Below are 23,926 nucleotides of genomic sequence, written 5' to 3' on the forward strand. Positions count from 1 at the left end.
TGCGTCTCAAATAGTGGGGCGCCATCAAGGGGGGCGCGGTTGACCTCGGAGAACATGCTTTTTTATTTTTTTTTATTTTTTTTTTTACTGTCCAAGAATGAAGTGCAATTGCACCTCCACTACATTACGGGGCAGTGACGCTCTCATTGGCAGAGTGTGCGCAGGGAGCATTCACTCGATGTTTTGTTTGCACTGAGCATGCGTGCTTTGCACACAGCTCAGAGTATGACTATTAAGTGCAGACACGAAGTCGACAGGCGGAGAGAGACGGAGGAAAGAGGTCTCCTGGAAGCTAAGATGAGGAAATATGACGAACCGTATGTAGTTCTTGGCTTCACTGTGACAACGGTGGTAGGCAAGGAAAGAGTGGTGTACCAACTGTGTCAAAAAATGTTCGCAGCGGACAGCATAAAGACAAATAAATTAAGGTGTCACTTAAAGACATTACACCCCAATCACGGTGACTCGCCGCTGGAGTGTTTTTTCAGCGAAAACGTGCCGAATATTGCCAACAATCATCCCGCTTTGTGACTGCTACTTGTAGCCATTAATCCAAACATCATCTTTGATTTAAAAAAAAAATCAGCACAAATTATTTTAAATATTTTTGTTTTGCAGGTTAAAGTTTTTTTTTCATATTGTGCTCCTGAATGAATGTTGGTGATCAGTTTGAATTCATTATTTATTGATTTTATGTAATTTTATTTTTCAGTATTGTATGGTTTGACATGGTCAGTCAAAAAATTTATAGTTAAATTTAGGATTTAAATTTATTTTTGAATTTCAGGTGCACTTAAAATATTTTCTGTTACAATTACTGAAGCTATTCTTTGTTTTAGTTGGTCCATATTTCTTTTCTTTGGTGTTCTCATATACGTTAATAAGGATACAGTGTTATACAAAGATTTACTTATCACAATTTTAAAGACAAATGATACGATTTATAGTCGCGCGGGGGGACATGTTTTCTTTTTCCTGGGGGAGGGGAGCATGACAGACAATAATTGAGAAGCACTGCTTTGGGGTGAGTGTGAGCACAGATGGTTGTTTGTCCCTGTGTGCCCTGAAATTGGCTGGCAACCGGTTCAGGGTGTCCGCTGCCTACTGCCCGAAGACAGCTGGGTTAGGCTCCAGCACCCCCCACGACCCTTGTGAGGATAAAGCGGTTCAGAAAATTGAGTCAATTTCCCTTCCTTAATGCTTTTGTATTTCAGGGTATCACCATGGAGACCAAATCCAGAGAGGAAATCATGGCTACAACGCCCATCAAAACAGTATTCTGTCAGCCAACCGTCCAGACTCTGCCGCCATCATCTGGTTCACCCCCATCACCGGCATCACCATCCCTCCACTCCTCGGTTCCCTACTTGGATGAGTTCAATTCCTGCGGTGCCCTCCTTTTGTCCCGGAAGCTTCGGAATCTACAACTACAGACAAGAGATACCACAGAATTAAGGAAATCGACATTGGACCCCTCCTGTCTCCTCACCCCGCCCAACACCCCCCTCACTCTCGATCCTGTTCACTGGGTTAAAGAAGACCAAGACCAAGATGCACATTCCTGGTCCTCTGATGTTGGTGCACATGACGAAGGTAAACCTGCATGCTTGTTTGCTCATATCGTTGAAGAAAAAGCTTCAATGAATTTCCCCCTTTCAGGTGGCTTAATGTTCGAATGCCTTGCTGCACTGAAAGATGACCGTTTCAATCAAGATTACACCAGTATGAAAAGGATTTTTGAGCTTATAGAAGAAGAGGAGGAAGAGGCCGAAGAGACCGGCAACCATTTTGACGACAACAACGATGAGATCTTCAGTCTGGAGCTAGAGCGTGACAAAAGCGGTCTTGGTCTTGCTCTAGTTGACACAAGGGTTAGTTGAACTGGATATGAATTTCTCAACTCAGCGGTATAGAAATTGGATGGATGGAAAAATTGCAATACAAACACAATTACACTGTAATGTTGACTCTGCGATCTGTCTTATACTTGTTATCAAAAAACAAGAAGTCAAGAAAACAACACTTGAACATGAGTAGCAAACAAGGTTAATAATCCGACAGAGACTTGACCATTCGGCAGTCCTTAAATACATGGCTAACATTGGCACGCTGGAGGGAAGGCCCTCCTCTGCCACCTGCCTGAGACACACAAGAGCAGAATCATGACAGGCTTTTCCTCCTCAGGGGCGTTAACATTGTGTCATCCTTTTTCCTCTGTAACCAACAACCCTCAGGTCTTCCGTCACTACGTAACCATGAACAACATTAAACACAACAACCTCCATTTCAAGCTTCATCCTCATCACCCTCTTTCGACAATCTTTCCACCTCCAGAACATTGTGAACAAACTCTTGCTTTAGGATAACCTCAACTCCATTTCTCTTTCTATCCACACCACGGGAAAATAATTTGAAGCCTCCTCTGAGCTTCAATCCTTCCTGTCTTTCCGGCTGCTTTTCTTTTCAAATATCGACGATGCCAAAATATGTGAGGACAAGTTGCAAAACTAAGAAAACCTTTTGGTTGCAACACTAAAAAAAGAAAACAATAAAAAAAAAGAAAGATCATTCCCAGTCTGCTGTCATACTTGTGATCACCATTATAAATACCGGTACATTAAAAAAATAAAATCATGGGTGACTGAAAAATCAAATGTAAAAGTCTAAAATGTAAAAAGTGCCCCAAAAGATGGCCAAAATTAATTTTCAAGAAGTTACCAGGCATTAATCCAAATGTTTGGAAGCAGTTATCTGGAATATTGTACATTGCTACACTCTTCATGAATTCAGTTGCCATTGGTCAAATAAAGCTTGAAAGGTACACCAACCAGTCAAGAAAGGCCAACATAATAAAGCAATTATAATGATGGTAACACAAAAATGTATGAAGAAGTATATTATGTGGTGCAAGATAAAAATAGAATGTTTAAAACTGTTGTGGGCGGCCCGGTAGTCCAGTGGTTAGCACGTCGGCTTCACAGTGCAGAGGTACCGGGTTCGATTCCAGCTGCGGCCTCCCTGTGTGGAGTTTGCATGCTCTCCCCGGGCCTGCGTGGGTTTTCTCCGGGAGCTCCGGTTTCCTCCCACATTCCAAAAACATGCGTGGCAGGCTGATTGAACACTCTAAATTGTCCCTAGGTGTGAGTGTGAGCGTGGATGGTTGTTCGTCTCTGTGTGCCCTGTGATTGGCTGGCAACCGATTCAGAGTGTCCCCCGCCTACTGCCCGGAGACAGCTGGGATAGGCTCCAGCACCCCCCGCGACCCTAGTGAGGATCAAGCGGTTCGGAAGATGAATGAATGAATGAATGAATGAATGAATGAATGAATGAATGAATGAATAAAACTGTTGTATATAAAAGTGAACAATTGTTACATTTTAAAATATGCAATAGGTTTTGCTTGGCCGTTTAAGTGTTGTTAATAATTTGACCTCACGTACCAGGATATGTCACTAAAGGTGAAAGGCATCTTCATCAGAGCCGTGGTTCCGGACACCCCTGCCGCACGCTGTGAGAAGCTCCAACCAGGAGACAGGATCCTTGCCGTGAATGGAGTCAGTCTTCTCGGCCCCCACTGCCTAAAGTAAACAGACCATCTCCCAAGAAAATAATATACAGTATTGCAAATCATTTTCAATAACTTTTTTTTTCCTCTGAACCTTTTTCTTTCACCAGCGGCAAGGAGTTGATGCAGTCATCGGGTGATAGATTGAGGTTATTGGTGGCCAGATCAGATTGGATGGCCAAAGTTATACAGACTGAATGCTGACGCCGCAAAAAGCATCCAAATGATTTGTGGACTCATAAATATCATATGACAGCCATCAAAGAATTGGAGCCGAGCTGACATTTTTCAAAAAGGGAGGGGGGTGTAATGCTCAATTTTGGCTGGACCAGCAGTGTGTGTGTTCCCTGCTGAAGGCTCATACATATGAAACCTGGTGTTGAGCTTCATTTCACGCCCACCCTGACCACCACAATGGAGAACTGTATATACTGTGTGTGTGTGAGTGTGTGTGTGTGTGTATGTGTGTGTGTGTGTGTATGTATGCGTATATATATATATATATATATATATATATATATATATATATATATATATATATATATATATATTAGCGGCTGGATGAAAAATGGGCTACTGGAACAAAGCGGAGATGGGCGAGAGGTGATAACATGGCTCTGTTGGAATGCTACTACTCAAGCAACCCTAGTCAGAGGGGTTACATGCAGAGAATGTGGGCTGAATGGTTACTTCGAAACCCACAGTCACGGTTGACCACGAAACAACTAGTAGCTCAGTGTTCCAACATCCACAAACGGCAACTGCTGTCACAACTTGAGATTGATGAGGTACAACGCAGGTTCCATGGTGAAGGGCCCCAGGCTGCCAGATCAGAGGAGGAGGTCATACAAGAGATTGGGAGGCAAGCCCCAATGAATGCAGATGATGAGATTGGGTAGCCAGCCCCAATGAATGAAATGTTGAGCGAGGCAGCAACTGACCTGAAAGCTAAGATCATGGCGAGAATGAAAGCTGGGCAACCTAGAAACCGATTACAACGGCGATGTGACGTACCATCTGAAAGTCTCATAGAAAGTGTGAATGCAGCACTGAGGGCGATCCCTACCGTAACGATCACAGAAACCAATGAGCTGATATACGCTTCAGCATCAGTGATCCTGGAGACTCTGGGCTATAAGAGCAACCATGGAAGCCATGAGATACGTTACCCACCATGGAAAAGACGGTTGGAGGCTAAGATCAAGGCGGCCCGGAAAGATGTGAGTCAATTGACGGAGGCCCAGAGAGGTGTGATGAAAAGGCCGATACCCGAGAGGTACATCCAGATGTCCATACCTGAAGCACTCGAAACTGCCAAACAAAGGCTCCAAGCCTTGTCCAGTCGCCTAAAGCGGTACACGAAAGAGAATGAGGCCAGACGAATAAACAGGCTGTTCGCAACACAAGCTGCGAAAGTGTACGCTCAGTGGCAGGCTCCTAACAACAGAGCTGACTCACCAAGACTGGAAACTGAAAGGTACTGGAAAGGCATATGGGAGAAGGAGGTTGCACACAACAGCAGTGCACAATGGCTGGTGACACTGAGAGAGGAGCACAGCAAATCCAGGCTTGAACCCTTCTTTTGGCATCGTTCGACATCAAAACTTCCACTCTTGGTCACTTATCCCATCTACAGGCTGAAAAGCAGAATGCAGCATATGACACGACTAGTTAATACAGCGCAGTAGTTACTGTACTCTTTTATTGATAAAGTGTGTCAAAAACGCAAATGATTGGATTATTCACTATACACGTTTCACAACACTCACACCAGAGGAAAAGCAGTGGACTGTCGGACAACATTAATGGCAACATGTCTGGAGAGGCAAGCTATTCACTATACAGGGTCTCGGCTCAAAAGATTTGTGCATTTTGTGGCGAATATGTTGTGTCACCCTAACTCACAACTTCACGGTGTTAAAATGTTCTCAGTTTAATCAGCAGAAAAACTCATTCAAATAAGGTGAATATCCATCTATTCATCATTTCACATTTTGTGACGTGGTTTACTTAATTAGCAAAGTTGTGGAAACATGTTTTGTTAGCATAAAAGTTGAACCAACACACGTGAAAAGGGTTTATACAACAAAACAACATGCGCCATTTTTTATAAACATTTCTTCTGAGTCCAAGAACTAACCAAATAAATTTAAAAAAAGAGAGGGAAACTATTTTGTGTGAAGATGAATTTCCAGAGCAGATAATTAATGTAATTGTCGATCATATTAATTTTGACTTTTTATGTTTGTAATTTAGTACTTTCCAGTTGTGAAACACAGCACTGTACTTTATAAGAAATAGAAAGGAAAAATACATTCAGAACTTGTAACAGGGTAGGCGTGACAAATGGAATGTCGCGGCCCCTTGGCTTTTCTCTTTTACCTCAGCATTAGACACCGGAAGTACACGACTGTAAATCGCAGTTGGCCAAAACGACAGGGTGCTGAGATTTTGTTGTTGTCATTTGTGCAGTTTTACACAATGACCGCGGAAGACTTGTACATGATGTACAAAGGGGTGTTGATGCCAACTCTTATACACCCTCCGGAGAGTTTAATGCGCTTCGAGAGGTTCACTTTTCGCCCGGATGACGTTCTCATTGCAACGTACCCCAAATCAGGTAAATTGAGACTGCCTCCACACCCGAAAGTTTTCGTCAAGAATAAAAACCGTATCCGAGGGCACCACAATGTATCATAAAATACGCGCTCAATAACTCAAGCTGTGGGTGAATGCAGACAGTGTCGAAAACTCGTTTAAAAAAATTGTGAGTCAATGGGGCAGTTGACGTGTCTACACAGGCTCGCCTCAAAAAGCTGCGTTGCTTCCAAAGTCCAGCAGGAGGAAGAGTCATTCGCCCGGTCAGACTTTCTTGGTTTACGACGCAAGCGAATGATACGCCGTGACACGGCAGAAAAAAAAGACTAAAAGGGCAATGCTCAGCTCAGGCTGACACTGAAGTCATTTTATTTTGCATGTTTTATATGCATTAAATACTGAACTTGTTGATGTTTGAGTGTGAATTTTTAACAGGACGTGACATGCTTTAGGTATTGCGTAATTTTCAAAATTATTAGACTTGCTTGCATACAGCATGGTGATATTGCAACAAAAGATAAATACATTACCAACGGTATAATTGTTTTCATTTTTGCTTTCTTCAACTTGATCAGTTATTACACCATCACTTTATTGTCATATTGTGATAAAATACTGTAGTCCTTTTCACTCGTGCTAATACTTGTCATAGTGAAGCAAGATCATGAAGTAGATATATGAATCATGTTCATCTCTTGGACATAATAAAACATCTTCGTCGTTAAGGTACAACTTGGATGCAGGAGATCGTCCCCCTGATCATGAGCGGAGGAGATCCATCTTCTGTGGAGACGCTCCACAACTGGGATCGCGTTCCTTGGCTGGAGGAGGCTCATAGTTGCAGCCTCGATCTTGACAACAGGCCGTCACCACGCATGTTCACCACACATTTCCTTCCCCGTATGATGCCAGCGTCATTCTTTGAAGTTAAGCCTAAGGTCTGTCTGATTTATTATTTCTATTGGGGGCAACAGTGAGACAAGAGGCTTTCATTTTAACATCTGTATACGACACGGTAACAAGAAAGAAACAAGACAAGTTGGCAATTCGTCATAAATGGTTGGTCACTTCAACATAATCTGACCAAATTGAGATCCCAAGTGTTCAGTAGGGTTGAGGTCAGGACTGTTAGCAGGCTGCTTTGGTTCGTCTACCTAAAAATTCCGATGGCCGACAAGATATATCTTTATCACTCGTCTGCCTTGCCATCTTGGGTGATCGACCCAGTCTGTGTTGTGGCGATATGGAACTTATCATCATCAAACCAGTGATGCTGCTAACATGTTACTTAGTAACACAATATACATTAATTCAGTATCAGCCAATTTTGGACCAAGTCTGAAAAGACGTTTAAAAACGTCTTTGGGAGTGAATGAGTTAATAGCGGCCATTTTGTATAACAGAATACAACGTGTACTAATTTGTGAACACGCTAACATTTAGTACATTCATTTAAACACATTTTTTGGGTGGATATTATTAACTTGCCGTAGGTCATCTATGTCATGAGGAACCCCAAAGACGTATTTACATCATCCTTCCACTATTGTGCAATGGCCTCCTTCCTGGTTGACCCTGGACCACAGACCGAGTTTCTCCACAAGTTCCTCAAAGGCGAAGGTGATTCAATGCAATACAGTATTCAGATGCAAAACACTGCGCGCAGCATATTTGGAACGGGCTGCGGGTTTTTGCTTTCAATTAAACTATATCTCTATTTTCTAGTTATGTTCGGCTCGTGGTTTGATCACGTAAAGAGCTGGCTTGATTATAAAGAGCAAATATTTTATATCTGCTATGAAGAAATGATAAAGGTAAGGAAGGACAGACACACACACGCACGGACATACATTAACAGCCACTGTGAAAGGACAAAGATTTCCCAAATGTCAGATGACTTGACTGTTGTTTCCGGAAGGATCTTCAAGACTCTGTGGCCAGACTTGTTGTTTTCCTGGAGAAATCTTTGGACAATGACGCGATTGTGAAGATAGCAGAGCGATGTGTGTTTAAGAACATGAAAAAGAACAGCATGTCCAACTACTCTGCGGTTCCCAAGGAAATCATGGACACCACAAAGTCTGAATTTCTCCGGAAAGGTACCTTGTATAAGTCCTTGTTTACATATCGCATCAATGGGTGTTGTTTGTGATCAACCTTCTGAGCTAAGCCACACACGAAGTTAGGTTAGTCAAATTTTTATGTTGCAGTAACTCAAGAACTAGGAGCATGCATGAAGGCTAGATCGAGCAGTTTGCCATACTTACTATTTTAAAAATATATATTCCTTATTAGTGCTCTGTGATTGGCTGGCAACCGATTCAGGGTGTCCCCCGCCTACTGCCCGGAGACTGCTGGGATAGGCTCCAGCACCCCCCGCGACCCTTGTGAGGATCAAGCGGTTAGGAAGATGAATGAATGAATGAATATTCCTTATTAGAGATTCCATCTGGCAAATGTGTTCAAAGTTACAACACAGTTTATTGAAATAGAGTGGGCTAACTTTGAGCGTATCTGTTTTGTTTTAGGAATAGCTGGTGATTGGAAAAACCAAATGACGGTCGCAGAAGTGGAGTACTTTGATGCTGTTTACGCAGAGAACATGAAAGATGTCGATTATAAATTTGCGTGGGGTTAAAAGATGCATTTTCACAGACTGCAATTTATTGAGAAGCCCACCCCCTTTTTTTTTGGCTGAAAAAAATGATTCAAGCAAGAAACTGTAAACAAAATCCTTTATATTGTGTAGCACTTCAGGTACAGTACATCCCAGGAAAGGTTGCCTGGTTTTTGGCAAGGAAAACAAATATTGTACCATATTTTCTGCATGATAAAGCGATTCGGAGTATAAGGCACATCTTCAGTCAATCTTAAAACGGTTTTCATATATATATATACTATATATGTATATGTATGTCTTTGGAAAGACTAGACTGAACACAAAAGAAATTTTATGTGGGCTTTATTCCCGACTGAACAATGAGAAATTGTACAGCTTTAAGATGAAAGTATGAGATGTTAACTGAATTTTAAAATAGTCCGAAAAGGGATCCAAGAGATCAAAGAAAATTATCTAACAGATTAAAGACAATTACGCCACAATAGACAACAGCAGTGGCTTGCTTAATAGGGAAACAGAAATAAAAATATATTATTTCCAAGCCACAATACTTCTTAGTGCAGAACAAATAATCATTACAACCCAATGTTTTGAGATGCAGACTCACTTACTTGTACGTTCCGGTGTGTTGGATGTGTACAAAGCACATGGAAAATCACAAATGAGCTCCCCTCTAAAGAACAGATAACACAGTTCATATAATTTCACAGTAAAAAAAACATATTTACATCTTGTAACATCTTGTAATTAATCGTGATTACCCACGCAATTTTTATCGTTTCTGAATTTCCTTTGATATTTTTTTCTTATTTTTCCCCATTTTAATGCGCTCATCAACATGGAATCATGAATCAGTTTTCTATGTGCAAAATGCAAATATTTTCTGAAATCACAATTTCGATTTTCAATTTTACATGAACATTTTTCACTTGGAGCAGTTATTCACACATAATCTCACACAATATTACTGTCCATCAACAGTGAAAAAAATAGTCACACAACAGCTGCTTTAACAGCTCTATTTATGGAATCAAAACAGAGCAATATAACAAAGTGCACATCTAAGGTAAACTTGTACTCAGCCTATAGTGGATTTAAGCCATGGTTGCATACTTCATTTTTCTCCAGTTTGCTTTGAACACAGCAGTCAGTATGTTGATTCTGTTGGTCCTTCTTGCGCGGAAGTCTCTCTACGGTTTAGTGTAGACATCATTTCGGATGACTACACTTGGTTAGATGACAACACTGGAGACGTTTTCTTATTTTCAGCGTGGTCTCGACCACTGCACTGTTGAACTCTCAACGTGCCTCAGCGCACAGTCACTGTCAGACGAACACAAAGAAGCTCCACCCGCGTTATTTATATGGCCACGGAACACTGTAACCTTCCACACAAAATAGTTCCAAACATGAAACAATCGCGTCAGTGGCATACAACAACAACAACAACAACAACAGTATTTATAGAGCACTTTCAAACAGCCATCGCTGCATACAAAGTGCTGTACATGGAGCGAATTAACATATACAATAAACAGTAAGACGAATCAGTAATAAGTAATAAGTAATAAGGCGGTAGAAAGCACCAAGCAGTAAAACCAATAGCAAATCTAAGTCATGCTGAGTCAAACGCCAAAGAATACAAGTGAGTTTTGAGGAGGGCTTTAAAGATGGGCAGCGAGGAGGCTTGCCGAATGTTCAGTGGGAGGTCATTCCAGAGAGATGGACCAGCAACAGAAAAGGCTCGATCCCCTCTGAGCCTCAGTTTAGTTCTTGGTACGTCTAGCAAAGACTGGTCCACAGACCTGAGGCGCCGGGCAGGGGTGTAGGGGCGTATGAGCTCAGAGAGGTAAGGTGGCGCGAGATTATTCAGAGATTTGAAAACAAAGAGGAGGATCTTAAAAATAATTCTAAAATGAATGGGGAGCCAGTGAAGGGATGCCAAAGTAGGAGTTATATGCTCCCTCTTACGAGTACCAGTCAAGAGGCGAGCAGCGGCATTCTGTACCAGCTGAAGGCGCTTGATGGAGGACTGGCTGACTCCAAAGTACAGGGCGTTGCAGTAATCGAGCCGGGATGTGACAAAGGCATGAATTACTGTCTCAAAGTGTTCATGTGAGAGGAAAGGTTTTATTTTGGCCAGCTGTCTAAGGTGAAAGAAGCTGGATTTAACAACGGCACCAATTTGCCGATCGAGTTTGAAATCACTGTCCAGTTTAAGTCCCAAGTTTGAGACCGTTGATTTCAGATAAGGAGATAGGGGGCCCAAGTCTACAGGATGTAATGTACAAGGTCCACTGGGGCCAAACAATATCACCTCTGTCTTCTTTTCGTTGAACTTCAAGAAATTTTGTGCCATCCAGGTTTTGATTTCTTCCAGACATGATAGGAGTGGCCTTAATGAGAAGGTGTCTTTCTTGCTCAGTGGGACATAGATCTGGCAGTCATCTGCATAGCAGTGGAAAGGAATACCATGTTTCCTTAAGATGGAACCCAATGGGAGCAGATACAGCGAGAACAGCAGAGGCCCCAGAATTGAGCCCTGTGGAACACCACATGACAGGGGAGCAGTGCGTGATTCAGAGCAGCCAAGGCTGACACAAAAGGTCCTGTCAGCTAGATAGGACCTAAACCAATCAAGAGCACTCCCGCCAATGCCCACCAAGTGCTGCAAACGAGTCAGCAGAATACTGTGATCCACTGTATCAAATGCTGCAGTTAAGTCCAATAAAACCAGACACACGTGGTCTCCAGAGTCATTTGCCACACATACATCGTATTCGACAGGCTACCTGCTCTTTATTCACCAGAGGCTCATCAACCTAGTTTCTTATTTCTCTCCCGAAACAGTGTCTTCTCCGCTACGTACAATCTCTGTACACAGCTTGTAATGGAGGCTCGCTGGTAATCCGTAATGGAGTCGTTAGATGCAATGCGAATGATTTCAGCTTGAGTCGAGCTGTGGACAATGTTGACAGGCTTGCATGCAGTAGCCATACATTTCGCTATGGCTTCAGCAAATTTGTTCTTCGTCATGTCATCCATTTTCTTCGCTTTGAAATGATCCACAGCTGTCAGCCTTAGACGAGGGGGCGGAATACTCACATCAGCTGTGTGCTTGGCCATTATGTGGTATTTCAGACTGTGGTATTTCAGACTCGACGTGCTATGATGATAGCTCAGTTTACTACTGCAAAACATCCAGGTAACTTTGGTTTTGTCAGTGGAACTATCTGGCAACTTTTTAAAAGTAAACTTTCCATTAATAAACTCCCAAGTATCCGTTTTCGGTGGCTGGCAAAACAGACATGGGCGTGGACTTCTGCAGCGCGCTTGTTTTGTTTTTGGTTGATTTATAGAGCAACGTAACATCCGCTTGTGACGTGTGCCACGTTAATCTCGTGAGAAAAAAATGTATCCGGTTAAAATTCATTTCAGCACAGCATGGAATTATGTTGATCTATGACTGGAATAATAACTCAAAATACTTGGGCCCAGGATTGTGCTCATGGTCATAACCTCTACATGCAAGATAAAATACACGGTTCTTTTAGAGTTGTGTTTTTCAGGACACAATCTATTGGCATGTGAGGTGAAGTAAATGTTCAGGTATGAAAGAAATACGAAGTGTGTTGCGGCCATTTTGGAAAATGGCTGCCCTATGGGGCCCACTGTCAAATCTGGGAGGGTCCTATAGAGTATTGTTAAATATTTCTATTGTGCTTGTTGTATGTTTTCATCAAATTTCATGCTTTTATCATCAAATAAGCATTTTTTTCGGACAAATCCGCAAAACTGTACAAGGGGCTAACTTACAGTAAGTCTGTCGCCAACCAATACAGATTTCCTAAGTAAGGTAACTGCCACGTTGTTGCTTTTTTTTGTCTTCCTTCTCCATGTGATCATGCTTTACATGTGATGACGCATGTGGCCGCATAATGCCCCATGGCTTGGGTTGCCAAATAAGGTTCTTATCTTCCTCCGTTTAAAGGACCCGTTGAACAAAAATGTTCAAAAAAACGCTCACCGCACCAGAATGGGCGCGTTCACAAAACCAGGCAGAAATGCACTGTTCAGTTGTGTCATATTGGTGATATAAAGATAAACAACAATGTCACTTGTATGAGGGCTAATTACATTTATTAATTTTTTTAACTCGTCAAATGCAGATCCGTTTTTTTCCCCCCTGGGTTAATTCGTTCTAGAGGATTTTAGAGTTTGATGTTTTTCATGTTTTTTTTAGAAAATCCCACAAAAAATGCACTTGTCACTTTGCGATTTACAGTACAGTATCATGAAAAGGAATCCTCATTGACAGTACTTAATAGCTCCTCTGAGTTTCAATGGAAGAAATTCTGGGGACAAATAAGGAAGCATTCAAAGGCAATTAAAAAGTGCTTTGGCAGAATTCAGGATAGCTGTAGAACCCGAGCACCCTCTGAAGGAGTCGCAACATAGAAAGTTGGGGTTCCACTGTACTGCTCCTGGAAAACAGAAAGCGCACGCGCACACACACACACACACACACACACACACACACACACACACACACACACACACACACACACACACACACACACACACACACACACACACACACACACACACACACACACACACACACACACACACACACACGAGCATCTAAAAGCAGCCAATACAATTGGAAATCTACAGTTAGGTAAAATCTTACAATTTCCGATGAATGTAGAGATTCATCTGTGCTCATTTGAAATAAATTTAAATTCAAAGACTGCCTCCAGACCGACAACATGGATGCACGGTTCCATACTGGGGCTACATTCCTTTAACACTGCCACCTTTCAAAAGTTATTTTTGATCAAGCCAGTCCCATGATTTATTGTTATAATTATTTTTTATTTAACTGATTCAGTGGAAAACATTTTCACGAAGTCACAACAACTTTAGAGCATTTCTGACTGATTTTTCCAAGACCCACTGTTCAACAGAAAATTGTAATCATAGCATTTATGTGTCCCTTCATGTATTTTTTAATTCATCTATGCGTCTTTTTTTTTGTCCATATTTTTTCCATGCATTGTAATGTATAGGTATGAGGTCAAAGAAAAAAAATGTCACCTGCGGTTGAACCCAACCCTTGAAGGGATCGTTGATTGGGCAGAACATTGGCACTTATGTAGTAGGACTTTATGTAAAAATGATGTCAGTCCTAAAATTATCACCATCTGAAAAACTCAGTAGTTATTTAACGGAGGGTTGATTCAAAATTTGACACAGAATTTACCATCTTACACCGTCACTCATTTTTGACTTTTGTAGCTTGTATCGGCTCAATGTTTACCTTTAAACCAAGTTCAATACTAATTGTACTTTTGCCGTAGCCCCCCAAAAATTAAACATCCAATTTTATCAGAACAGTAAATGCTAAAATGAAGTGCACTTTTATAGTGCTGACCGACACCTCATGTTGTCCAAAGCGCTTTACCAAGCCACACCTTCTAAAATGTACAGAGAAAAGGATGGATGAAAAAGTTTATATTTGCTCTCTCGTCTCACACAATCTGAGAACCACCAGTGTGCCTGCATATTTTAGAGAGAGAGAGATTTTTCCGCACTGTAAATTTGAATGTCCTGTTTTTGTATCAAGTGATGGCTATTGATATATATAATGTTTACAAAATAAAAATGTAATTCATCAATTAATCGTGCATACCGGCCCACCTAAACAACTGGTTGTCCTCATTCTCCGGGTCTTCAAAGGCCTGAGGCGGCGTACACGACCGTCGGGTAGTGGCAAGGCTCCAGGCTGCAGCTGTAGACCTCTCATTAGGTCAACAGACCTGGCAGGCGGAACATGCGCTCGCAAAAAGTTTTGCTTCACGAATCCAACTCTGAGTATATATGAAATTTATGTGGGTGGTTCTCAGAAAGCATGGTGAGTGGAGCATGAGAGCCCAAGACAGACCAAACAACAAACCAGGTAAATATTAGATATTCATAGCCTACTGCAGGAAGATCAGGCCCATCTATCATTTTAAGCGTGAGCTGTATGCACATGTGACTGTGTATATACAATGTGTATGTTTTTATTTTAATTTTATAATTAGTTTTTTTTTTTTTTACATGTTTGAAATGTGCAGAATGTAATTTACCTGTATGTGATGTATCACCCTGTCAACGACCTGGGCCTTCAGCAAAGTTATTGTGCAACCTCCAAATCCTCCACCTGTCATCCTGCTGCCAAACACTCCCTCCACCTCCATGGCAACGGACACCAGATCGTCAAGCTCCTTACAGCTCACCTCATATAAATCTCTGACAAAATGGAAGCATCCATAAAAGTCATCACAAACCTCTACTTTGGAAAATCATGGAAATGAGAACTGTGCCTGTGATTTAAAAAAAAAAGACAAAAAGAAATGGAAAACTGCAAGAAAATAACAGAAATCTGCACATTTGCAGCCAGATTATAAAAACATTGATAGTTGGCGAACCTAATATGCTCAATCGATAATACAATGAAACTCCTCTACAACGAAACCCACATGGGCAAAAATACCCCCAGTGTGAAAAAATCTTCATGCATTAACACCATCCCCATTTTCCTCCCGCCAATACAACGAAAAAAAACCCCTGTTGCGTTATGCGAAATCTTTTTCTCTGCTCTTGCCTCGCGACGAGATTCACTACAAGTCTAATCCAACAGTGGCCTCTACTGCTTCGTTCGGAAAAGGCAACAGCAACCACCACACTGGTTTACACATGCACAGTAGTCCAGGAAGTATTTGTTATTGTTAGTTTCAAACGCAGCAAGATGCATTTTGCATTGCTAAACTGGCTACAAAATGGACCTTTGGATGTCAAGCAGCTCAAACAAGAATAGCTCTGACGCTGGAAGAGAGGGCAAAAGTGATCAAAACGAAAGACAGAGGAAGCCAGATACTATATCGCAGAAATTGATGTAAGTGAAAGTAAATGCTGATCGTAAATGTCGGAATTTCTTCTTTTTTTCTTTCTACTGTAGCAACCACAAATGCCCTCTGAGAACTCTGACATTTGAATTTCGCGCCGCGAGACTGATCAGCCAATCGGCGGCCCCCGCTGCCGCTCGCTACCAACCAATCACAGCCCCCGGGTGGGCTGGACGTTTGTTTACACTAACGTCCGCTTTGCTGGTATATAAATGATCGTACGTGTGCTGAATAAAAACAGTGTACCACCGCTCTTCGAGTACTTCACTTCACTTCGCCGGGCCGTCGCTCCTTACAACTGGTGACCCTTCGCCGTTCTCAACACGCAACCTTCGAGACTCAAGATGTCGACAACTCCACCCCCGCAGACGCCGTCCGACAACAACCTCGCAATCCACGCCGTCTCGGTGAAACTGCCGCCTTTCAGCACTCAGGAACCCGTTTCCTGGTTTCGCCGGGCCGAAGTACAATTCCGCCTCCGGAAAGTCACAGATCCGAGAACAAAAGCGGACTACGTCTTAGAAGCCGTCCCCGACGGCGTTTTCCAGCACGTTTCGGCATGGTTGGACCAACAAGACGACGAAATCACGTACGACTCGTTGAAAGATCACCTGCTGAAAGAGTATACTCTTACCGTCAGCGCCCGCGCCAAACGACTGCTCGCCATGCCCAGTCAGGATCTAGGCGACCGCACAGCTCTCAGTTTGTGGAACGAGATGCAGTCACTCGCCCGACTACCCGGCGCCGATCCGTCTACTGGCCAGCCTCGCAAAGTCGACCTCATGCGCGAGCTATGGCTACAGTCCATCCCGTCCTCAGTTCGCGCCGCCCTCCACGACGCCAATACACTGTCAATGTCCGCGCTAGTCGCCAAAGCCGATGACCTGATTACCGCAGCCAGAGCCGCCGAGAAATCGACGCCGGTCGCCGCCGCCTGCAGCGCACTAGCCCCGCCCATTGTGGATGCAGACATCAATGCCGTGCGCCACCGTCCAGGCCCACCGCATGATCGCCGTCAAGCTCCGCCCCAGAACCAGTGGTCCCGCGGCTACATGCTACCGTCTGGTATTTGCAGCTACCATGACAAGTTCGGCAGAGACACGAGAAACTGCCTCCCGAACTGCAAGTTCTCAAAAAACGCCACGGCCACCCGCCGACAGTAACGCCGGCGGCGTGGCGCCCTCATCACAGTTACGTTTGCACGATCGCCAACCCGAACCAGGGGTTCTACGTCACCGATGCCATCTCCAATCGCGAATTCCTGGTCGACACCGGAGCATGCCGCTCCATCTACCCCGCCACAGACCAAAACCGACGTCACAACCAGCCATGCCAAGTCAAACTCGTGGCCGCCAATGGTACGCCCATCGCCACGTATGGATGCCGCCGCATCCACATCAAGATCGCCAACCGCCGATACGCCTGGGACTTCATTATCGCTGACGTGAGGACACCACTGCTCGGAGCTGATTTCCTCGGGCACCATAACCTACTGGTCGATGTCGGCAACCGAAGAATGCTGAATCTCCAATCGTTCCAGTCCACCGACCTCGTCGCCCGGGTCCAAGAAAACGTCAACGTCTGTGCATTCACAACCAACGATCCATACGAGCACCTACTAACCGAGTACGCCGACGTCTTCAAACCCGAACTTCACCAGACGCCGGGGAAAGCAGCAAAACACGGAATCTTCCACCATATCGAGACAAAAGGACCACCCGTCTATTCCAAGTTCCGACGCCTCTCGCCCGACAAACTCAAGGCCGCCAAACAAGCTTTCGCCGAAATGGAAAGAATGGGACTCTGCAAGAAAGCATCCAGTCCATGGGCATCACCGCTGCACATGGTAAAAAAGACTGACGGTTCATGGCGGCCGTGTGGAGACTACCGCCTGCTGAATGTGAAGACGGAACCGGATCACTATCCCCTACCCAACATCGCGGACATCACCAACGAGTTGGACGGCGCCAGATACTTCACGAAACTGGACCTCTTGAAAGGTTATTTTCAAGTTCCCGTCCACGAGCCCGACGTCCCCAAAACAGCGATCATCACGCCGTTCGGCTCCTACGTCTTCTACTACTCAACGTTCGGTCTTCGCAACTCCGGCGCCACCTTTCAACGCCTCATGGACAGCATCCTCGGCGAACTGTCGTACTGTGTATGTTACGTCGACGACATCCTCATCCATTCGAAGACGAAGGCAGAACATCACGACCACGTCCGAAACGTCCTCCAACTGCTCCGCGACAACGGCTTGGTAGTACGACGAGACAAGTGCGTTTTCGGCGCGTCGAAAGTAGAGTTCCTCGGTTACGAGATCGACGTTTCCGGAGTCCGCCCCCTGCCCGCTAAAGTCAACGCCATCCACAAGTTCCCTACGCCGAAAACGATCAAGACTCTCCAAGAGTTCACTGGGATGGTGAACTATTACCATCGTTTCCTGCCTCGCCTCGCCCACGTCATGGCCCCGCTATACGATGCGCTCAGCGGCAACCCGAAACACCTGGAATGGACCCCCGCCCAGAGCAAATCGTTCGAAGCTACGAAAGCCGCCCTCGCCAAGGCCGCGACATTGACATTCCCGAAGCCGGCGGCTCCGCTTCAACTGACGACCGACGCAAGTAACGTTGCTGTAGGAGGTGTGGTGGAGCAGGTCATCAACGGTATCCCGCAGCCTCTGGGATTCTTCAGTCAGAAGTTACGCCAACCTGAAACCCGATACAGTACGCTCGACCGCGAACTTCTCGCCGTATACCTGGCTGTGCGACATTTCCGCCACCTGCTGGAAGGAACGCCGTTCAAGATCCGTACCGACCACCGCCCCCTCGTACATGCCTTCACCAAAGCTGGGGACCCGTGGTCCGCCCGTCAGCAGCGTCATCTCTCCGCCATCGCAGAATTCGGATGCGAGATAGAGTACGTCCCTGGTGAAAAGAATCCAGTAGCCGACGCCCTGTCACGAGTGGAAATCAACGCCGTCCATCTTGGCGTCGACTACGGAGCCATCGCCGACGCCCAAGTGGCTGATCAGAAGGGCACCGCTGACTATCGTCAGTCCGTCACAGGCCTGAGATGGGAAGACGTACCGTTTGGCGACGACGGACGCACCTTACTCTGCGATGTGAGCAGGCAACGCCCTCGGCCACTCATCCCGAAAACGCTCCGACGTCAAATGTTCGATATTATCCATGGTTTATCACACCCGTCTGGAAGATCAACCGCCAAACTGATGACCGAGAAGTTTGTATGGCATGGAATCAACAAAGACTACGAGCCTGGGCTCGCAACTGCCTCCAATGCCAAGCCAGTAAGATCGGCCAATATACAGAATCCGGTATCGGCCAGTTTCCACAACCCCGACGTCGCTTCGGCCATCTTCACGTCGACATAGTTGGACCGCTGCCACCTTCAGACGGCTACCAGTATCTCTTCACGTCCACCGAGCGGTCAACTCGATGGCCTGAGGCGATCCCAATGAAAGGAGCCACTGCACAAGACTGTGCCGCCGCCCTTCTCCAAGGCTGGGTCAGCAGATTCGGAGTCCCTGACGATATCACCTCCGACCGAGGTTCTTCATTCACGTCACAGCTCTGGACCGCCCTTGGTCAGCTCATGGGAACGAGTGTGCATCATACGACTGCTTTCAACCCCGCCGCCAACGGAATGGCAGAGCGCACTCACCGCACGTTGAAGGCAGCGCTCATGGCCCGCTGCACCGGACCAGACTGGAGTGCCCAATTGCCCTGGGTACTTCTCGGAATGCGGACGACTCCGAAAGAAGGTCTCGGTGTCTCCTCAGCCGAGATGGTATTCGGTGAAACCATCGCCGTTCCCGGGGAGTTCTTCCCGTCCAGCCAAGACGCCGCCGACTCCACGGCCTATCTCGCCGATCTCCGACGCACCGTCGGAAAGTACCGACCCGTACTCCAGACCTACCAAGACCAGCGCAGCAGACGAGTACCGAAGTCGCTGTACTCACGTTTTCGTAAGGAACGACGCCCACCGCCCGCCTCTAACTCGACCATACCGCGGCCCGTACGCCGTGGAGCAACGTAACGACAAGGCCTACCGCCTCAACATCCATGGTCGACAGGATTGGGTCTCAATCGACCGCCTGAAACCGGCCTACCACGACGACGACGAACCCGCGCCGCTGACCATCACTCGAGCCGGACGCGCCGTCCGCCCGCCCGACCGCCTGCACGCCCAACCATGAACTTTCATCACTATCCTAATTCGGACTCAGCCTGCCAAGGACTTTCTAACAGGGGAGTATTTGTAGCAACCACAAATGCCCTCTGAGAACTCTGACATTTGAATTTCGCGCCGCGAGACTGATCAGCCAATCGGCGGCCCCCGCTGCCGCTCGCTACCAACCAATCACAGCCCCCGGGTGGGCTGGACGTTTGTTTACACTAACGTCCGCTTTGCTGGTATATAAATGATCGTACGTGTGCTGAATAAAAACAGTGTACCACCGCTCTTCGAGTACTTCACTTCACTTCGCCGGGCCGTCGCTCCTTACACTACACTGACTATATGAAGTGTCAAATAAGTGTATGCTCATACTTATGCACTATTAGAATTAAAATAAACATACGTTTGTGTGTGCGTGTACACATTCGTTTGGTCGTGTGTGTGTGTGTGTGTTTTACATTTGAGATCAAATTTGCTACAGTGAAATACCCCGTGAAAAATTTCTTGCTGCACACATGGTTTCGTTGTAGAGGAGTTTCACTGTAATAATGTGTGAATGGTGCGATAGGCTCCAATGGTGGCATGATAAAAATGCAAAAAAAAACAATAAAAGGGTTTAATTTTACAGTACCTGAGGGAATTGTGGCTTTCCACCATGACTTTGCCGAACTCTTGATAGGCACCCGTCTTCAAGTATTCTGCACCTCTGACAGTCCTTTGGATCTCCCCAATAACATGAAAAGCTCGACGATAAATCACATCGTCGAGTTGGTCTCTTGCATCTGAAATGTAGAGTTCAGACAAAGTCAGCTTGTTGCTGGGTTGAGCAGGAACTTGGCATACGGTGTAGTTTTTGTTTTATTCACTGAACTTCCCTGAAAGAGTATCTGTAAATGTAGAAAAATGACAGGAAAACAGGAAAATATTGCCTCTTGTTATGAGAATACAGGTACAGTTAAAATATAAATAAATGACCATTTTTATTCTTTGCCCCATTCTTTGTTTTTTACATTGTGCAAAACTCTCATTTTTATGCAATAATCAAATTGTAACATATTTGTTACATCTTTTGATGCATTTTTTTTATGCTTTATAAAACATGTTGGAATTTCGGGGGGCCTTGGAACGGATTAGGGCATTCACATGGTCTTTACTGACAACATTTTCTAGTTAAGAATTTTTTTCCAGAACATATTAATATTTGAAGTAGAGTTACCACTGTACAATGACTTGCAAATACAGTAATCTCTCATTTATCCATACCTGTCAACTCATACGGTTTAGCCATAGTTCATACGGATTTTGTGGTGAATCTTACGTATATGGCCGTATCGCACAAATCATACGGATTCAGAAAATTTCCGCCCCCCCCCCAACCCCTAACAGTTTGCTTTTGCCCATAGTGGTGCTAGTCTACTCGAATGCTTTCATTTCCGGTAACTTTCGACGTAAATCACGTGGTTCCTCGTTGAAACCTGAGTGCTGAATGGCTATTTTTTTTTTCTGTGTTTTCAATATTTGGAGTTGGTGAAAAAGGTAACCCCCCCCCCCCCCCCCGTATAGGTACCAGTACATGTACATGTGTATGAATATAAAAAAATATTTATAAGGCCAAATTTAATGATATACATGCATGTAGAAGTACATTTTGTCATTATTAACATTACTTAATGCTGTATACTAATAGATTTAACAGTATATATAAACATGTATAAATTAGGTTAGGTTAGTGTATGAATAACAAAATACAGTAAACATATACATGTAGTACTGATTATGTTGCTCAATGTGACTCGCTGTTGTTTTGCTGACTTTCGCCGCTTCTCCCGGACCGTTTGCAGACTTAAATTTTTTTTAATTAACATGTTTGAAAAAAATCTGATGCACTGAAGCCACGATAAACGAACCGCGAAATAGCGAGGGATCACTGTATTGTTCAACATACGTCTTCAGTAATTGAACGCACTACAAAGACATCTAATTTTCAAACGGATTAACTTTTTTAAAGCAAATAATCATTAGCTTAGAATTTTATGGCTGCAACATATTTCAAAAAAAGCTTAGACAGGTGGCAAAAAAGAATGAGAAAGTTAGATTGCTCATCAAACACCTGTTTGGAACAACAAACAGGTGAACAGGCTACCAGGGAACAGATCAAAAATCTAAAAAGTACTTTTTTTACGACAGTGATTTATTGTGCTCACATTTATTATTTTTTTTAACTGCGCTCAGATCAATACCAAAATATGCTGTATCATACATACACCACTAATGGCAGAAAAATATAAGGAATGAGGAATGCACAAGAAATGAAGAATGGTCATGGCTTGACTAAAGTGTTGCCTCGAATAGTCTGGAATAAGATGATAAAAATGTTGTGCAAACCTTCCAAGTCATTCATGGTCACATCTCTTAGACTGGGTTTCCCGAAGATTGAGGCAGCCTTTTCACACTGTGCACGTCTCAAGGCATAGTTGCTACTTGCCAAAGAATGTTTGACATTGGAGTTGGTGATGAGAAAGACGAGATCTGGAACTGTTAACTGGACTGGGGTGGACTCCAGCGACCTGCAGGAAATGACAACTCAACTCAATTGTATTTATAGAGCACTTTCGAACAGCCATCGCTGCATACAAAGTGCTGTACATGGAGCAATCTAACATATACAATAAACAGTAAAACAAATCGGTAACAAAGACGGTAGAAATCACTGAACAGTAGAACCAAGAACAAATCTAAGTAATGCTGAGCCGAATGCCAAAGAATACAAGTGGGTTTTGAAGATGGGCAGCGAGGCGGCTTGCCGAATGTTCAGTGGGAGGTCATTCCAGAGAGAGGGACCAGCAACAGAAAAGGCTCGATCCCCTCTGAGCCTCAGTTTAGTTCTTGGTACTTCTAACAACACAGCCATACAAGGTGAAGAGCCTGGACTCAATTTTGTCTTCTCCTCTGACTGCTTAAGATACCGGATTTACTTTAAAGAGCATCTAAAAGCATTCAATTTTCCATTTGTAATTATATGTGTCATGTCCGTGTTTGTGACCAGTTCTCATGGCTTTATTACAGCTGCAGAGGTTTTGAAGGCTGTATATAAATAAAGCTGTATAGTATTGTAATCCTTTAGCGTAGCTCCGAGTGCAGGGGTCGGCAACCCAAAATGTTGGAAGGGCCATGTTGGACCAAAATAAACAAAAAAACATACTGTATGTCTGGAGCCGCAAAAAATAAAAAGCCTTATAATGAAGGCAACACATGCTGTATGTATCTATACGTGCTATATTAGCCTGCTCTGTTAAAACCACGAGTGTTAAATTCATATTCCATATCATTTCAAATTGGATGCTGAGCAACGTGGAATGAATAGTCTAAATAGTAGTGTGTGAGAATTTATGCGTGTGTGTGAGAGATGTTGAAATGTAAGTGGAAAGCAACAATAAAAAAATAGAAAAATAAAAGTGTGGTAATTGTACATACAGGTACTTCTATAAATTACAGATTGTCCAACAAGAAGCCAAAAGATGACGACTCCTTGCTTTGGTGGTGGAAAGAAAGGTAAATAAAATTATTGCACCTCACTCTGCCGCAAAATATATTTGCAACTTTTTATGTTTCCATAATTTATAGGTCGTGCATCTGGATGTGGTGGGATGAATCGATGTGGTGACAAACAGGATGGAAGCCAAAAACCATCCTCTCCACAGCTGCACTTTCGTTCATTGTTCAATTTGCACTTTTGTTCATAGTTCAATAGTTTTGTTGTGTGCCAATAAATTATTTTGCAATAAAAACATTATTTGTAATGTTCTTTTGTAGGAGGAACACATTATTGAGTTATTTGAGCTGTCACTAAAGCAAACTTCTTCTTTCTACATACATTCTTGCTGCTGGAGGCTGTAAATTTCCCCATTGTGGGACAAATAAAGGATATCTTATCTTAAATGATGCTTGAAATGCATGCTTTTACAAAAAGCTAATTTTCTCTGGATTTCT

At 44.0% G+C, this 23,926-nt stretch overlaps 3 protein-coding genes and 1 long non-coding RNA gene across 9 annotated transcripts in view; 2 read left to right on the top strand and 2 right to left on the bottom strand.

The window, feature by feature from the left end:
* The window catches only part of LOC127594585 (ras-associating and dilute domain-containing protein-like), a 42,368-nt gene extending 38,378 nt beyond the window's left edge, over positions 1–3,990 (top strand). For 2 of the 3 annotated variants that reach the window (XM_052056433.1, XM_052056435.1), the window contains 4 exons: positions 1,215–1,593; positions 1,660–1,871; positions 3,444–3,583; positions 3,676–3,990. In XM_052056433.1, the coding sequence (XP_051912393.1) occupies positions 1,215–1,593; positions 1,660–1,871; positions 3,444–3,583; positions 3,676–3,769 (825 nt within the window). In that variant the 3' untranslated portion in view covers positions 3,770–3,990. The remainder of the gene's footprint in view (positions 1–1,214; positions 1,594–1,659; positions 1,872–3,443; positions 3,584–3,675) is intronic. The other variant, XM_052056434.1, reaches the window with a different exon arrangement.
* LOC127594596 (galactokinase-like) overlaps positions 1–23,926 on the bottom strand; it is a 239,145-nt gene that overhangs the window by 206,669 nt on the left and 8,550 nt on the right. The window contains exons 5-8 of one of the 3 annotated variants that reach the window (XM_052056471.1): positions 22,322–22,503; positions 20,568–20,718; positions 14,918–15,080; positions 3,059–3,264 (exon numbers count right to left, since the gene is read on the bottom strand). In XM_052056471.1, coding sequence (XP_051912431.1) covers positions 3,202–3,264; positions 14,918–15,080; positions 20,568–20,718; positions 22,322–22,503 — 559 coding nt within the window. In that variant the 3' untranslated portion in view covers positions 3,059–3,201. Of the gene's footprint in view, positions 1–3,058; positions 3,265–13,000; positions 13,268–14,917; positions 15,081–20,567; positions 20,719–22,321; positions 22,504–23,926 lie in introns of those variants that run through there. The other 2 variants (XM_052056470.1, XM_052056473.1) reach the window with 2 other exon arrangements.
* LOC127594598 (sulfotransferase 2B1-like) lies at positions 5,940–8,815 on the top strand. 2 transcript variants are annotated; one of them, XM_052056477.1, is made up of 6 exons: positions 5,940–6,185; positions 6,907–7,101; positions 7,657–7,783; positions 7,889–7,977; positions 8,082–8,262; positions 8,692–8,815. In XM_052056477.1, the coding sequence occupies exons 1-6, from the start codon at positions 6,153–6,155 to the stop codon at positions 8,799–8,801; spliced, it is 735 nt and encodes a 244-aa protein (XP_051912437.1). In that variant the 5' UTR covers positions 5,940–6,152; the 3' UTR covers positions 8,802–8,815. The 2 variants fall into 2 exon arrangements, with proteins under 2 accessions (XP_051912437.1, XP_051912436.1); XM_052056476.1 differs by having other exon boundaries at positions 5,941–6,185; positions 6,890–7,101.
* On the bottom strand, positions 13,486–14,894 carry LOC127594610 (uncharacterized). Its single transcript, XR_007960845.1, has 2 exons — positions 13,702–14,894; positions 13,486–13,603 (listed from the first exon to the last, which is right to left on the bottom strand). It is a non-coding gene; the product is annotated as an uncharacterized LOC127594610 (long non-coding RNA).

The sequence above is a fragment of the Hippocampus zosterae genome, unplaced genomic scaffold, assembly GCF_025434085.1.
Source record: "Hippocampus zosterae strain Florida unplaced genomic scaffold, ASM2543408v3 HiC_scaffold_22, whole genome shotgun sequence".
Classification (NCBI taxonomy): Eukaryota; Metazoa; Chordata; class Actinopteri; order Syngnathiformes; family Syngnathidae; genus Hippocampus; species Hippocampus zosterae.